The sequence below is a fragment of the Tenrec ecaudatus genome, chromosome 1 (genome assembly GCF_050624435.1).
Source record: "Tenrec ecaudatus isolate mTenEca1 chromosome 1, mTenEca1.hap1, whole genome shotgun sequence".
Taxonomy (NCBI): domain Eukaryota; kingdom Metazoa; phylum Chordata; class Mammalia; order Afrosoricida; family Tenrecidae; genus Tenrec; species Tenrec ecaudatus.
In genome coordinates, this window is record NC_134530.1 from 12,954,416 (window position 1) to 12,967,699 (window position 13,284).

At 59.9% G+C, this 13,284-nt stretch overlaps 1 protein-coding gene across 2 annotated transcripts in view; it reads left to right on the top strand.

The window, feature by feature from the left end:
* The first annotated feature begins 792 nt into the window (after nucleotides 1–792).
* CARM1 (coactivator associated arginine methyltransferase 1) overlaps nucleotides 793–13,284 on the top strand; it is a 35,420-nt gene continuing 22,928 nt past the window's right edge. For both annotated transcript variants that reach the window (XM_075547110.1, XM_075547120.1), the window contains exon 1: nucleotides 793–1,030. In XM_075547110.1, coding sequence (XP_075403225.1) covers nucleotides 808–1,030 — 223 coding nt within the window. In that variant the 5' untranslated portion in view covers nucleotides 793–807. The remainder of the gene's footprint in view (nucleotides 1,031–13,284) is intronic.

Consider the following 13,284-nt stretch of genomic DNA (forward strand, 5'->3'; position numbering starts at 1 on the left):
GGAAGGAAGGCTGCGAGCAGTTGAGGGGGAAGGGTGGTCCAGACAAGGCTCTGCTTGGCTCCATCTCAAAGGGCCTTTCCGGCCAAGGGGGAGGGGCCTGCGTGGGGCCAGGGCTGGAGGCGTGTCCTCCGGCCCTGACCCCACCCCTCGCCTTTTCCCCGCCCCTTCCCCTCGCCCCGACGTGTTACGTCACAAAGCGAGTCTCAGTGGGAGGGCGCCGGGCGAGTTTGAGGGTGGGGCTTCGCTTCAGCGAAACCCCGCTTCTCCACTGGCTCCTCACAATGTTAGGCGGGGACAGGGGGCGGGGCCCGGGTTCAGGGGCGTGTCCGAACGGCTCAGCCCGAGCTGGGAAGCCATCACGCAAAACGCGTCCGTTGGGGCGGGGCGAGGAGGAGGGGCTTCGGGCGTGCCCGCGCGGCCTGGCACCGCCTCCTGACGCACGCTCCCGCCCTCGTCGTTTCGGGGCCGCGGAGCCACCTCACAAAGCAGCGACCGTTCACGTGGGGCGGGGCCGGGTGCGCTTGCGCAAGGCCCGGCCCCGCCTTTGGCGTGCGGCTTCCCCGTGCGCAGAGCTGCCGGCAGGGGGCGCTGCTCCACGGGGCCGGGCCGCGGCGGCGGCGGCGAGGTGGCGCGCGGCCGGCAGGCGGCGCTGCCCGGCTCGGCCTCAGGCTGCGCGGCGGCGGCGGCAGCGGCAGCGGCGGCGGCGGCGACGGTGGTAGCAGCAGCGGCAGCAGCAGCAGCAGCAGCGACGACGGCCTGGGCCCGGGCGCGGCGGCGGCGGCGGCGGGGCCTGGAGCCGGATCTAAGATGGCAGCGGCGGCGGCGGCGGCGGCGGGGCCGGGCGCGGGCGGCGCGGGGGTGGCGGGCCCAGGCGGCACGGGACCCTGCGCGGCCGTGTCCGTATTCCACGGTGCCCGGCTCCTCACCATCGGCGACGCGAACGGCGAGATTCAGCGGCACGCGGAGCAGCAGGCTCTGCGCCTCGAGGTGCGCGCCGGCCCAGACGCGACGAGCATCGCCCTCTACAGCCGTGAGTGCGGGGCGCCCGGGGCCCGGCCGGGGGCCGGCGGCGCGTGGGGGCTGCGCACGAGGCCGGCCGGGTCGGGAAGGGGGGCGAGCCGGGTCCGGGGCGCAGGGTCCGGGGCCCGTGGGGGCCCAGAGGGGCTGGAGTTGAACCTGGTGTGTGAGCCGAGGGCCCCAGGGTGAGGGGTGTGAGGCGCGGAGGCACGATTTGGAGAGAGGAGAGGGTGTGCGTGGTGGCCCGCGGGCTAAGGCGCTCCGAGTACGGAGGGAAGCGGGAAATGAGTGAGAGGCCTTTTATTTTTTTGGGGGGGTGTAGGGTGGGCATGAAGCGGGGGCGAGGAGGAAGGTGAATTTAGAGGAAGCTGGGGGATGGGGTGGGGTGGGGGGCGGGAAGGCAGGAGGGCCGGGAGGGCGGGGTGCCTGGGGGGCGGGCGTGGCCACGTCGGGGCGGAGGGTGGGCCTGGGTCTCTTCGGGATGGCGTCTGCGGAGCTGGGCGGTCAGGGTCCCCCAGTGGTCGCGGGTGTGCGAGCCGCAGGATGTGTCCCTGGTTGGGGGGTGGGATGTGTCGGGACAGGGTCGAGCCTGCAGTCCGCCTGCGAAGTGAGTGGTCACCTCCTCTCCGGCCTCTTTTGGGAAAGGTGAGGAGCTGGGTAGGTTTCCTGAACCTGACCAGGTGACATCTCCGTGGACCCGAATCGCCCCTGTGTTTGCCGAGGACCTCGCAGGGCCTTTGTAGTCCACGCTTTCCTCCCTCTCGGCATGTTTTCTTTTCTTGTCTGCTCTGGGTTCACCTTTTTGCTATTGTTTCATTCAGCTTTGTCTCCCAGGGTGTTTTGCTCCCTGCTCTGGGGGAAGGAGGCTTCCTGATTTTAGCAGGTGTGCTTTTTTTTTTTTTCTCTCCCCACTTTGGGAATGAGGCGTTTCAAAGAGAGATCCCAGCGGCATGCAGTGTTTGTCTCATACAGGGTTTTCTCTGTGACTTGGGAAAGGGACCGAAGTGAGGCACCTCTCTTGGCTGGAGGAGAGCCGGCTTCTCTTTGGACCAGAGAGAATGGTACCCTGGCTGGGCATCAGGGCTCCAGAGACACCCCTGCCCCATCATGAAGCTCCGCGGGGTCAGGAACAGCCATGCATTTGGCGAGCACTCCTAGCCACTCCCAGCCACTGCTGTCCGGACCGAAGACAGTGGTTTTCAAACTTGGCATCTGGGGCCTTATCCTCACAGGGCTGACTCTTAGGAGTTCCAGGGTTTCTGGTTTTGTTTTTCCTTTCCCCAACTTTTTTTTTCTGCGAACAGTTTAAGCTTTCCGACATGACTATGAAAGGTAGTACAGGGGACAGCCCATGCCCAGGGTCCCCTGCTGTCACCCTCCCACTGGAGGAAAATGTTTAGACTTGTGTATATGTGTGTTTGGTTACTAATCCCCACATTTTGACTTGTACGCAGGACCCAAATCAGATCAGAACAGTCCTTCCGCAGTTTCTGGGAGCGTCCCCTTCTTCCTTTCTTCCAGCTGTCCCTTGGCTTATGGCAACCTCCCTCCAGCCCCCACCCCAGCTTCAGCAAGTCTGTCTCCCTATTGTTTCTCTTGCTTTATCTCTTTCTGTAACATTGACACACCCAACACCATAGTTTTAGAGCCCACCCTAGCTCCAGGCTGGCCGCACCTCAGGATTCCAACCCCAAAGACCTGACTCAACAAAGGTCACGCAGGATGGGTGGATCTCTGGCAGACAAGGCTTAGCCCACTCCAAGGGTTAAGGCACAGGCCCTGTGTTCACGCTGGCAGATGTTGGGGTGTGGGGGGGGGCCTCTGTGCCTCAGTTTCTTTGTAGAATGGGAGTGGTGATACGATGGAGCGGCACAAGGGGTTTGCTCAATCAGTGAACAGAGAAAGCACCTGCTCCTCTAACAGGGTGGCAGTGGCCACCCAACTCTGGTTGGTGAGCTGCTGCTTAGGGCGAGGCAGCACCTGTTCCCTCCCGTAAGGCTGGGAGTTTGGAAGCCCAAGGAGGAATGGCTTTGAATTGTCCCTGGGTGAGTGCAAAGTCCCAGGGCTGGGTTGTGGGACCTTCCTGCAGTAGATCTGAGAGCTGGCTGGGCAAAGAGTGCTCACCCAGAGTTAGCTTCTTGGGAAAAGCTGAGATGGTCCAGCCCCAGGAGGGATGAGTGGGCCCAGAGGAAGATTTTCTTGTGCTTTAGGGGTGAGCCAGGCTGCTAGAACCTGAGGCCTCCTCTCTCCCTCCCTCCCTCCTACCCTCTCTCTCTCCCTCTCTAAATTGTAAATATATATGGAACATAGCGTTTGCCATTGCATCTCACATGTGCTGCTCAGTGTTCATGTGTTCAACCTTCACCATTATGGGCACACTTTTTAATCACCCTTCACCAAAGCGCAGTGTCCCCTAAACACTGATCCGCCCTGCAGCCCACCCTGCAAACTCCCTGTCATCCAGTTGACCGACTCTTAGCAACCCTGTCCGGCAGTGCAGCACGACCTCTGTGTGAGTCCCAGGCTGTTGATCTGCAGGGGAACAGCAAGCCCCACCTGCCCTTCGATTGCTGACCTTGCATTTTAGCAACCCTGTGTCCCTCTGAGATGGTAGGAAGGACTTCATGGTTTCTACCTGGACCACAGTCAGCACTTGATGGCCGTCTGGTTCCACTCCTGACTGGTGATGTGCCCCGGTCTGGTCCTGTTCTTGCTCTCAGCCAGTGTGCAGACAGTCTCTGTCCTCAGCAGTGGGACTGCTGTGTTCCCTGGCCATGCTCTGGGTAGCCTTTTGAGGAACTTCTCTGGGGATGAACTGTCTCCTTGGCCTCAGAGTTTTCCAGTCCAGATCTCTCCAGGGCTGAGTCTTTCAGGCCAGATGAGAGGATGGGTCTGAAGGAAACCTGTTGGACTCACCTGCGCCTTCCCTGTCCCTCCTGGGACCCCTCCAGGGAGATAAGGCCAGGAGAGTGGCTGTGAGCTCCTAGTGCAGCCAGTCTCCCCTGTCCTTAGGTCACGTAAGCTAGAACACTTGCATGAATTTCCCATTGCTTCGTATGTAGAAGGTAAACCCGAGGCATCTTTGGGTGCTGGCCAGGGCTTTGGATGTAGTAGGGTCTGATGGGGGCCTGGAATGCGTCACCGGCCATGCGGTCAGTGGTTCATCATCTCCTTCCTCACTTGTTAGGACACCTGCCTATTTACTGCCTCAGTTGCCTCAGTGGCAGGGGGCCTGCAAGGTGGCACGCACCGTAATGGTAAAGGGTAGCGGTGCTCGCAGAGCCTTCTGGCCATGATGTGATGTGCAGAAGGGCACCCGAGGCTGCCCAGCTGTCTTGCCTCCTTGGAGGATGGGAGAAAGACTCTTGGCAGAGCCCGGGAAGGGGGGGGATGGGCAGCAGACATCTGAACCCTCTGTGGGGGGAAGCGGGCAGCTGCAGAAGTCCCTGTCCTGGTCACTTGGCTGTGAATACTAGCCCTCCCCGCAGCCTCTTTGCCCCTTGAAGCCCCCGTGTCCCATGTCCATGGGACGGGCCAAGTGGTGGTTTTCCAAAGAGGGAGCTCTTGACTGAGTGGAGGGAGGTCGAGCCCCTTGGCATGGGCTTCTCCGGTCCTGAAGAAGCTTTGGCCTGGCCTCTGCATTTCTCTGGGCTCCGTTTGCCGTGCAGAAGGAGGCAGCTCCATGGAGCAGCCTGTTGTGGGAAGACCGGGTCGAGAGCAGAGTCAGCTCTCAGTTCCCCAGCCCAGGGTCACCTCACAGGACATGACCGTGGCCCCCTTCTTTGTTGAGCATCCCATGTCAGTCTGATTGGCTCTCAGAAGCCCTCCCTGGCCCCTGGCTAAGAAGAGGCATGCCCAAAGACTGGTTTTGATGGGGTCCTCCATTTCAGTGTCCAGCGCCTGGACACTCCAGGAAACAAAGCCCTTCTTAAAAAGTGGGTTCCCATACTATTTATAGTGGCTAAGCGGCGGGTACACTCAGGTGCTGGTGCCAGATAACAGAATGTGGCATGGGACATGAACCTGAGGGAAATGGGACAGAAAAGGCTCAGTTGGTGTCTGGGCCCACTTCCTGAAGTGTCTGGCGGTGGTGACCAGCCCAGCGGCTGGGGCTGACTGCTGAGGGGCTGCGGGCGGGGACGCCTGGGTGAAGTGCCTACTGGCGGTGCTGGACTGTGCGTGTACAACCAGTTAAAGTGGCGAGTGTTCTTCCAGCTGTGTTCACCACAGTGGACTTCAAGCAAGTGGAAGAATTGCCTGCTGCCACAGAATCTCCGGATTCTCTGGTGACTTCCTTCAGCCGCACTCCTGGGCCCCTCTGGCCCCTCTCCCTCTCAGTGGAAGGAGTTCGGGGAGTGCAGCGGTTCGGTGCTGGGCTGACCACGGGGAGGCGGGCAGATCACTAGCCGCCTCCCTGGAGAAAGATGTGGTTCTCTGGTTCCCTAAGATTTCTGCCTTAGAAGTTGGGGTGGTGATTAGGGAGGGGCTACTCTGTCTGACAGGGTTGTCATGAGTCCAGAGTGACTTGCTGACAATGACCTTGGTTCGTTTGGGTTGAAGCTACACGGGAGAAGACGGCCACGACTTCTGTCTTCCCCGCAGCAGCTGGTGGGGTTGAACCACCATCCTCCATCAGTCGCCGAGCGCTGACCTGCTGTGACTCCAGGACTCCTTGTAGGAAGGGTGCAGAAGCATCATGTACCAGCCTTTAGGACAGTTGAGGGAGAAAGAGGGAGAGATCTTTCTGAAAAGATTTCTAGCCCTGGAAACGCTTTGGAGCCGCTCCTCTGTGAGCTGTAGGGTCACTGTCGCGGGCTTCCACTCCACGGCCATGGGTTTTAGGCGGTCTGTGCTAAGCTGGGGTGACAATTGAGAACATCGTTGGCACTGGGAGGATGCTCGTGTCTCCTTGGTGCCGCCTGTGCACTCTCGACTGCCGCCCTGGCTTTGTGTCAAGGTGTAGTTTCTTTATGCAGAAGAGAGGCCGGCAGTAGTAGTGTCTTAAACAAAGTGCCGTTTTCCTTCATGGACCTACATCTGGAAATCATGTGGAAGCTGTGCTCCAGGAAGCACTGGGACCAGGCTCCTTCTAGTTCATCCCTCTCCTCCAACCTCCTCTGCCCCATGGCCTGTCACTGTGGCTCAGCCTGGTGGCTGGAGGCTGGCCTTCACACTGTCTTTTGAGATGGTAGAGAACGGAAGGGACAAAGGAGGTTTCAGCACACACGCCGGCCAGGTGTCAGTGAAAGGAAAGTTCCCAGAAGCAACTTTGGGGTTTCTTCTGCTTCCGCTCCATTGGTTAGAATGCAGTCACATGACTGCTGCTAGCTACAAAGGAGGCTGGGAAATGGAGTCTTTTATTCTGAGCAGCCATGTGCTCAGTTAAATGGAAGGTTTCTGTTCTTTCAAGAAGGTGCTCTAGTGGTACAATGGTCAAACACTTGGATGCTAACCAAAAGGTTGGTATTTCAAGCCCACTCAGCACCACCATGGGAGCTGGGTTGGCTTCCCTCAAGACTGCAGCCACGGATCCCGATGGGGCAGCTCTATTCCATCACGGGAGCTTGTTAGGAGTCGAAGTGGACTTGGTGGCACCTCACATTTCGGTGAGAAGGAGAGAGCCATCTGAATGGCCCTGGGAGGGTGGGGGCCTGGCCAGCCGGTTGGGAGGGCATTCCTGTACACGAGAGGTGCTGGCTGTCCTGGCTGTTGGGGTGGGGTGGGGTCAGCATGGGGCCAGGTCGGGCAGTGGCCTTGGCTTGGAGCAGGGGCGCTCGGAGCCTCCCAGTGGTATGGCTGGGTCAAATGGCCCCACCTGTCTCCCACCAATAAAAGAGGGTGCAGATGACTGATCTCACGGGCTTAAGGCCTAGTTGGAAGGTGCCGTGGTGGTGCTGTGGTGAAGTGCCTGGCTGCTGACGGAAAGGTGGGTGGTTTGTGCCCACCAGCTGCCCTTCAGAGATCAGGGCTTTGCGTGATGAACCCCTGGGGTGCCGTTCTTTAAGCAGCTGTGAGTCAGATTGGGCCCACTAGCAGTGGGGTTTGGGGCTAATGTTCCACAGTGGGACACACCCCCATACCTCTCCCCCACCCCACCCCACCCCCGCTGGGCCTCTCCCCCAGTGCAGTGAGGAGCTGCGTGGCAGGGCAGTGCAAAGCTACCTGTAAGGTATATTGTAGCCCATTGAACGTCTGGGTGAGCAGTTCAAAACCACCAGCTGCAGAAAGAAAGACGAGGCTCTCTAGTCCTGTCTGACTTACTGTTCTTCTCTGCCCTGCGGGGCTGCTCTTTGTCTGAAAGGACTCTGCGGCAGTACGGTGTTTTGTTTTTGAGTTCTTTATTAAATGTGCATTAGCCTTATGAAACCGCAAGAGCTATAGTGAGAGGGACCCAAATGTGACACAGGGAGACAAGGTCCTCCCAAACCTCACGCACGCACGCACGCACGCACACACTCTAAGCGCAATCCTGCGAGGTGTGCTTGTCGTGTTTCCTGACGAATAATTGGTAGAGGGGGCTAGGTCAGAGAGGGGAGGCGAGGCCAGGAATGTGGCCCAGGAGGAATGTCACCCTAGAACAGCTTCTGTCCAGGCAGGGCAGTTCAGCACCCAGCAGTTAGGCCACAGAACAGAAGGTGAATCCTGTCTGGGGCATTGGGTACCCGCTGGCAGAGGGGGCACAGAGCTGGGGTCAGAGGGCAGAATGACTAAGCCCGCACACGCCAGTTAACAAAATTGGATGATTTCATATCACAGCCTGACTTTCTGCCTCAGAACAATCGGGAAAAACGGGCCACATGACCTCCACACCCCCTGTCTGAACTGCCAGGCCCTGCTTCAGAAAGGGCCTGCCTGCCCAGGTGGGCCAGGACCCACCCCCCTACCCCCGCTGCACCCCCAGCATGCAGGCCTGGTGCCAGTTGCTGCGCGGCTTTCTTAGCAGGGAGCCATTTCTTTGAACCTGGGCTTCTACAAGCGTGGCAGGCTGGCTCCTCCATTCTGTCCATCCACTCATGTTCCTTAGCCCCCCTTCCCACCGGGAGCCCTGATGGTGCAGTCGGTGAAGCGCTGGGCTGCTAATAGGCAGGAGGGCAGACCCTACCCACCAACCGTCCCTCTGGGAAAAGATGACAGCCTCTTTGGGGGCAGTTCTGTGTCGCCCTCTAGGGTCCTTGTGAATCCATGGCACTGGGCTTGGGCTTGAGCTTGGGCCACCTTCTGGACAGCCATTTGGAGTGTGAGCCTCGCAGGGGCCCCTGGGCCAGTCTCCGCTCCTGGCTCTGCGCTTTCTCCAGGCCCCTCTGCGCTCTTTCTCCAGGAGGCCCACAACCCCTCCCCACGGGCCTGCTGGCAATCCAAATGCTCTCAAATCCCCCTTCATCTCATGACAGCAAACTGCCCTGCCGTGCCCTGACCACTGAGGTGCAGCCTCTGACCTGGGCTGACATGTGAAGCTATTTATAATCTTTAGGGAGTCAATTTAGCTTGGTAGTTCACACTCTTCCTGGCAAAGTTGTGATTGCTTAAGGGGGTGCCCTTGGGAGACTGGAAGGGGACAGCATATTTTGTCAGCGCCTCAATAAAGCCCAGAAAACTCTATCTGAAACACGTGTTTCAGGTGAGACGGTGAGCCTTTCACAGTAGCCACCGGTCAGGGTGCTGCAACCCTTAAGTGGCATCAGCTGGCACCAGGAGACACAGCTGGAGCTCTGGGGTTACCCATGTGGGGCTGGATGTGTGGGGTGTCCAGGATTCTTTAGAAGGGAGGAGTGTGATGTGGACTCTCTGATGACCAAGATGTCAGGCTGCAAGGGCCAGGAGACCCCGGGCACATGAGCAGGGCTTCCCAGGTCCCCTGCATGTGCCTGCTTCTCCAGGCCATTGCGGGCAGCAGCAGTGGGAAGACAACACAGCAGAGAGGCCTGGGAGCTGCTGCCATGTGTGGAGATTCGAGGCCAGCAGAGGGAGGGCTCAGCTCCTGGATGGGCCGCTAGGAGCTTCTGAGATACCCATGAAATTGTGCCCAGTTTGCATGGTGGCAAGGTCTTAGACCTAGGGTAGGGGACAGGTAGGTGTCTGTGGCCTTGTACAAGCCTCCCAGCCACAGCGTCCTCATTTTGAGGGACGGGCCTCCCGGTCCTTGGGACGCTGGCCGTGGAGGCACTGTGAATCTCTGGGCATCTTTCTGCCGGGAGGCCCCCTGCGTTAATCCGATGGGGTTAGGGTGGTGCTATGGGGAGGTAGGGGAGAAGGGCCCTGGTTTTCAGTGGTGGCATCCTGCACTAGGGGGGGGGGCTTGTTCATGCAGTAAGTCGTTGACATTTTAGTGCCTCTCAGTGCCATGCAGCTGCCACGACTACGTGGTTCAGAACTATCATCATCTGTGAGCCAACCCAGGCCGTCCCTCCGCCCCTCCACCTCAGACTCACTTGTTCGCCCTTTCACAGGAATAGGGTCGTGCATGTGTGACCTCTTTGCCTTCCCCAGGGACTCACTTCTCTCTCGGGCTGAACATTCTCTGTGGGTGTCTTGTCGTGTGTATCCAGCCCCTTACTGACGGCCATACCTCCCTGGTGCCTGTCGGCCACAGTGCTGCCCTGCCCGTTGGTGGGCCTGTCTGCGTGACCAACATCAGTGCTTCTTGGGGAAGCTGCCCTTGATTTGTGAGGGACAGGTGCAGTGGGTGGGTGAGGTGGGGAGGCCTGTGGGTGGCAGGCCATTTTGAAAGGGTGGGACCGAGAGATCCACAGTGTTTAGGGGCACCCCCGGCCCTGAGCACAGCTCAGGCTGGCTGCAGTGGGAGGGGACAGTGGAGAGAGGTGAGAGGGGGCAGAGCTGACTTCCTGCAGTGCTGTCCGTCCTCCCCCTCGGTCCTTTGACATTGGGAGGCCTGCCCTTTGACTCATTAACCAAAGTGGTTCGTGGACGCACCTGGGTGCTAGTTGCCACCCGATCCATTTTAAACCACCAGCAAAAATTCCCTGAGGGTGTTGGTACGACAGTGTTGGGGGCTAGGGAGCCAGTGACGACGGAGATTGACCGAGGCTCCCGTGTTTGGGGGCTGAGGGGCACCAGGCGCCCTGTCTGTGATCATGTAAGTACCCTAGTACCCACTAGGCATCAGTGCTAGGAAAGGTGTTTGAGGAAGGCTGAGTGGGGATTAAACACATCAGGGGAAGCACAGGTGAGGCCAGTCCTGGCCCACCTCTCACCACCCAGGTGACCTCTGTGTGCTTCTGGGACCCTGAGAGCAGTTGGTTGTCAGTTGTGAGTTGAGAGAACTGAGTTGTGGGCCACTTCCCTGGCGGGAGGAAAGCCTGACCTGGCTCCGGGGCAGCTGAGAGGCCAGTGTGGCTGTCAGGCAGCAGGCAGGCCTTTGGGTGCAGTAAGGCAGGGCAGACGGCTTCGTGTGAGGTCGAGCCCAGCCCTGCTGTCCTCCTGTCTGGAGGGGCTTCACGAGGGGCTGGGGGAGCCCCACCCTTGGTGCACTCCTAGCCTGGGGCACCCCCCCACTCTGGGGACATGGCCTCTGTGGAGAACGGGCTGCCCAGGAGCTGACTGTGCAGGTAGGGAGGGAGGCCACTCTGGCCCGGGAGTGAGCCCAGGGGAGTGCAGGGGAAGGAACTGCTGGAGGTTTGTGGCCCTGCAGACCTGGGTTCGAGACCTGGCCTTGACCTGTGTTCTTGGACAAGCGGCCCTACTTCCTCTTTGACTTTGTCCTGTAAGATGGAGGATGGTCCTAAGGACCCGAGATGCCCTGGTGCCCCCTACACATGGTGGGTGAAGAGCAGTTGGGGGTCCTAGGTCTCCTAAAGCTTCTCTGTGGTCCTAGGGGGATACTCTCAGGGTGCTTGGTGCTGAATGATGGGGACAGATCAGAGATCCACCAGGCTGGGAGGGGCTGGAGAGGCCACCCTGGAGGTGCTGCCCCAATTTCTCTGCCCAGATGGCTCCAAGGGGAGCCCTTGACTGGCCCACAGAGGGTGTCCTTGCTCTGTCCTACCTACCTGCCTCCTAGGCACCTTGCTTGGGAAGCAGCAGTGTTTGGACTCCCAGGGACTGGGTGGGGTGGGTGGCATCCTTCAAATTCACCCCAAGAGGTGGTGGCTCCCGCCTCACCGTTCTGCGCCACTCCCGGGGCCAGAGAGCCCTCCCTGCCCTTGCTGCCCCTCTGATGGAGGAGCGGGACTTTTCCTTTGATGACTAACGTGTGTTCATAGCTGTCAAGTGAGCATTCCCAGGGGCCCGGCCCTTAGGTGTGTGCCTGAGGTCCCTGTGCAATGGGCCCTGCCTACCAGGCAGTTTTCCCACGTCTCTCTGCCCCTGCCCCTGCCAGGGCCCCCTCCTGCCGTTTGTTCCCTGCTGCTTGGCTGCTGCATGTATTGGAAAACAGGTCCTCCAGGCTAGTGGGAGGGGGTACTCTGACACCCCGTTTGCACAGTGAGGCACTAGACACCCCTTTTAGTCCGTCTTGTCTTGCTCTGTAAAGCTTTGTCAGTACCCACAGCTTTGGCAAAGAGTAGGCCCGGCTGCTTTTCTTGACGGCTGCTGGCAGGCTGGCTCCAAGCTAGGCTAGTTGTGTTCCGGAGCTGGGCTCCATTCTCCCTGGCTGTGGTACACATGCTCCGGTACACATGCTCCGGCCTAATGGTGTTCTGTATAGAAATCTGCCTGACCACGTGGGCCTGGCTGAAATTTCAGGGCGGGGACGGTCGGAAGGACCCAGCTCAACTCAAGCTAATGAGAAAGGGATGCTCTCTGGTCCCCTGGCAGGGCGGGGGATTTATAATCAAAGACAGATTGGGGGCCATTCCAAAAGCCTGGTCACATTCTTCCAGGAGATGGAGGGAAAGTAGGGGGCAGCCCCTTCCTTCCCAGGCGCAGCAGGCTGGCCTATCCGGACTTCCTTCTGTGGTCAAGGCCCCCAAAGGTCCCTCTGCCTGAGCCTGGCTGTGTGACCAGACGTGTGGGCCAGTGTTGGATGAGTCCCTTCTAGCTGCCACCCGTCATGGCCCTGCAGGTCAGACCCTGGGGCTCTGTCTGCTGAGCGCTAAGGGGTGCCAGCCGACCCAGCTCCCAGGGCTCTCCACTCGTCCTCCCTTCGCCCAGATGGGCCAGGCCAACCTGTAGCCCGCCACATGCTGTTCACTGTGCCCAAGGGGGCCCAGCAGTGGGTGTCTACAGGGGTGAGACGCCTCTTTTGTGGTCCCAAAGCTGTGCCCCCCTGGGAGTGACAGCCAGAGCTCATTCTTAAACGGGACGGAGGCACTGAGTGACTTAGCTCCCCTCCCCCTGGCTCTGCTGCCACTCACACCACTTCTCCGCAGCCATGGGCGTCGGGTGAGGTCCAAGCTGATTCTGTTCCTGGAATCCATGGGACACCCAAGGGAGGCAGCCCTCCCCCTCCCCCCACCGCTCACCCTTGTCCACATGGTCAGAACAGCTGCAGCTCGTAAAGCCAGGCCTGGCTTCTCCCTGTGGCAGCACCGGCTAGGCCACTGATGGGAGGCCGCATCGGCCCCCTCGGCTGTGCCTCATCTGGAGCCACATCTGGCGAGGCAGCCGGCAGACCCAGACATTCTACTTCCTTGGTCGGTCGAGGGGTGGCCAGAGGGCCTTTCTGGTGCTCGGGACATGCTGGCCCCTCCCAGGCTGTGTTCGGGACCTTCTGTCAGGAAGACTTACGGGTCTTCCTGGCCAGTTCCTCTGCCGTCCACTCCAAGCTGTGCTGTCCCTGCTGAGGTCTCTCAGTTGACCCCCATAGCAAGCACTGCCCCTTTTCCCACCACCCCTCAGTTACCCCTCTAGCCCAGCTCACCTCTACGCTAAGGTTCCCATCTGTGGCAGGAGCCTGAGAAATTTGCACCCCGTTCCCCCCACACCACAGCCTGGAGGCTTTCCTGCTGCCCTGGCACACAGGTCTCCAAGGAATCCCCTCTGACCAGGGACTCCTCTCAGCCTTGGTCCCCATAGCAAACTGTCCTGGTGCCCACCCAGCTCCGTCCTGAGGGACACAAAGGGGGGGGGAGCGCTGCCTTTGGACCACCTGCTGAGTCCCCAGACTGGTGCCCAGAGCCTGCCTGCCTCGTTTCCTTCTGCTGCTTGTCCTGAACAAGGGTGTTGGGGTATCCAGAGGGCAGCTGGGAGCGTATCCCCATCCCCACCCCAGCGCTGCCTCTGCGTGCTGCTTGGTGCCCCATAAATCTCAGCCTGGAGTTCCTGGCAGCAGAAGAAAGGCGAGCAGGCCAGCAGCCCAGCGAGGGTGTG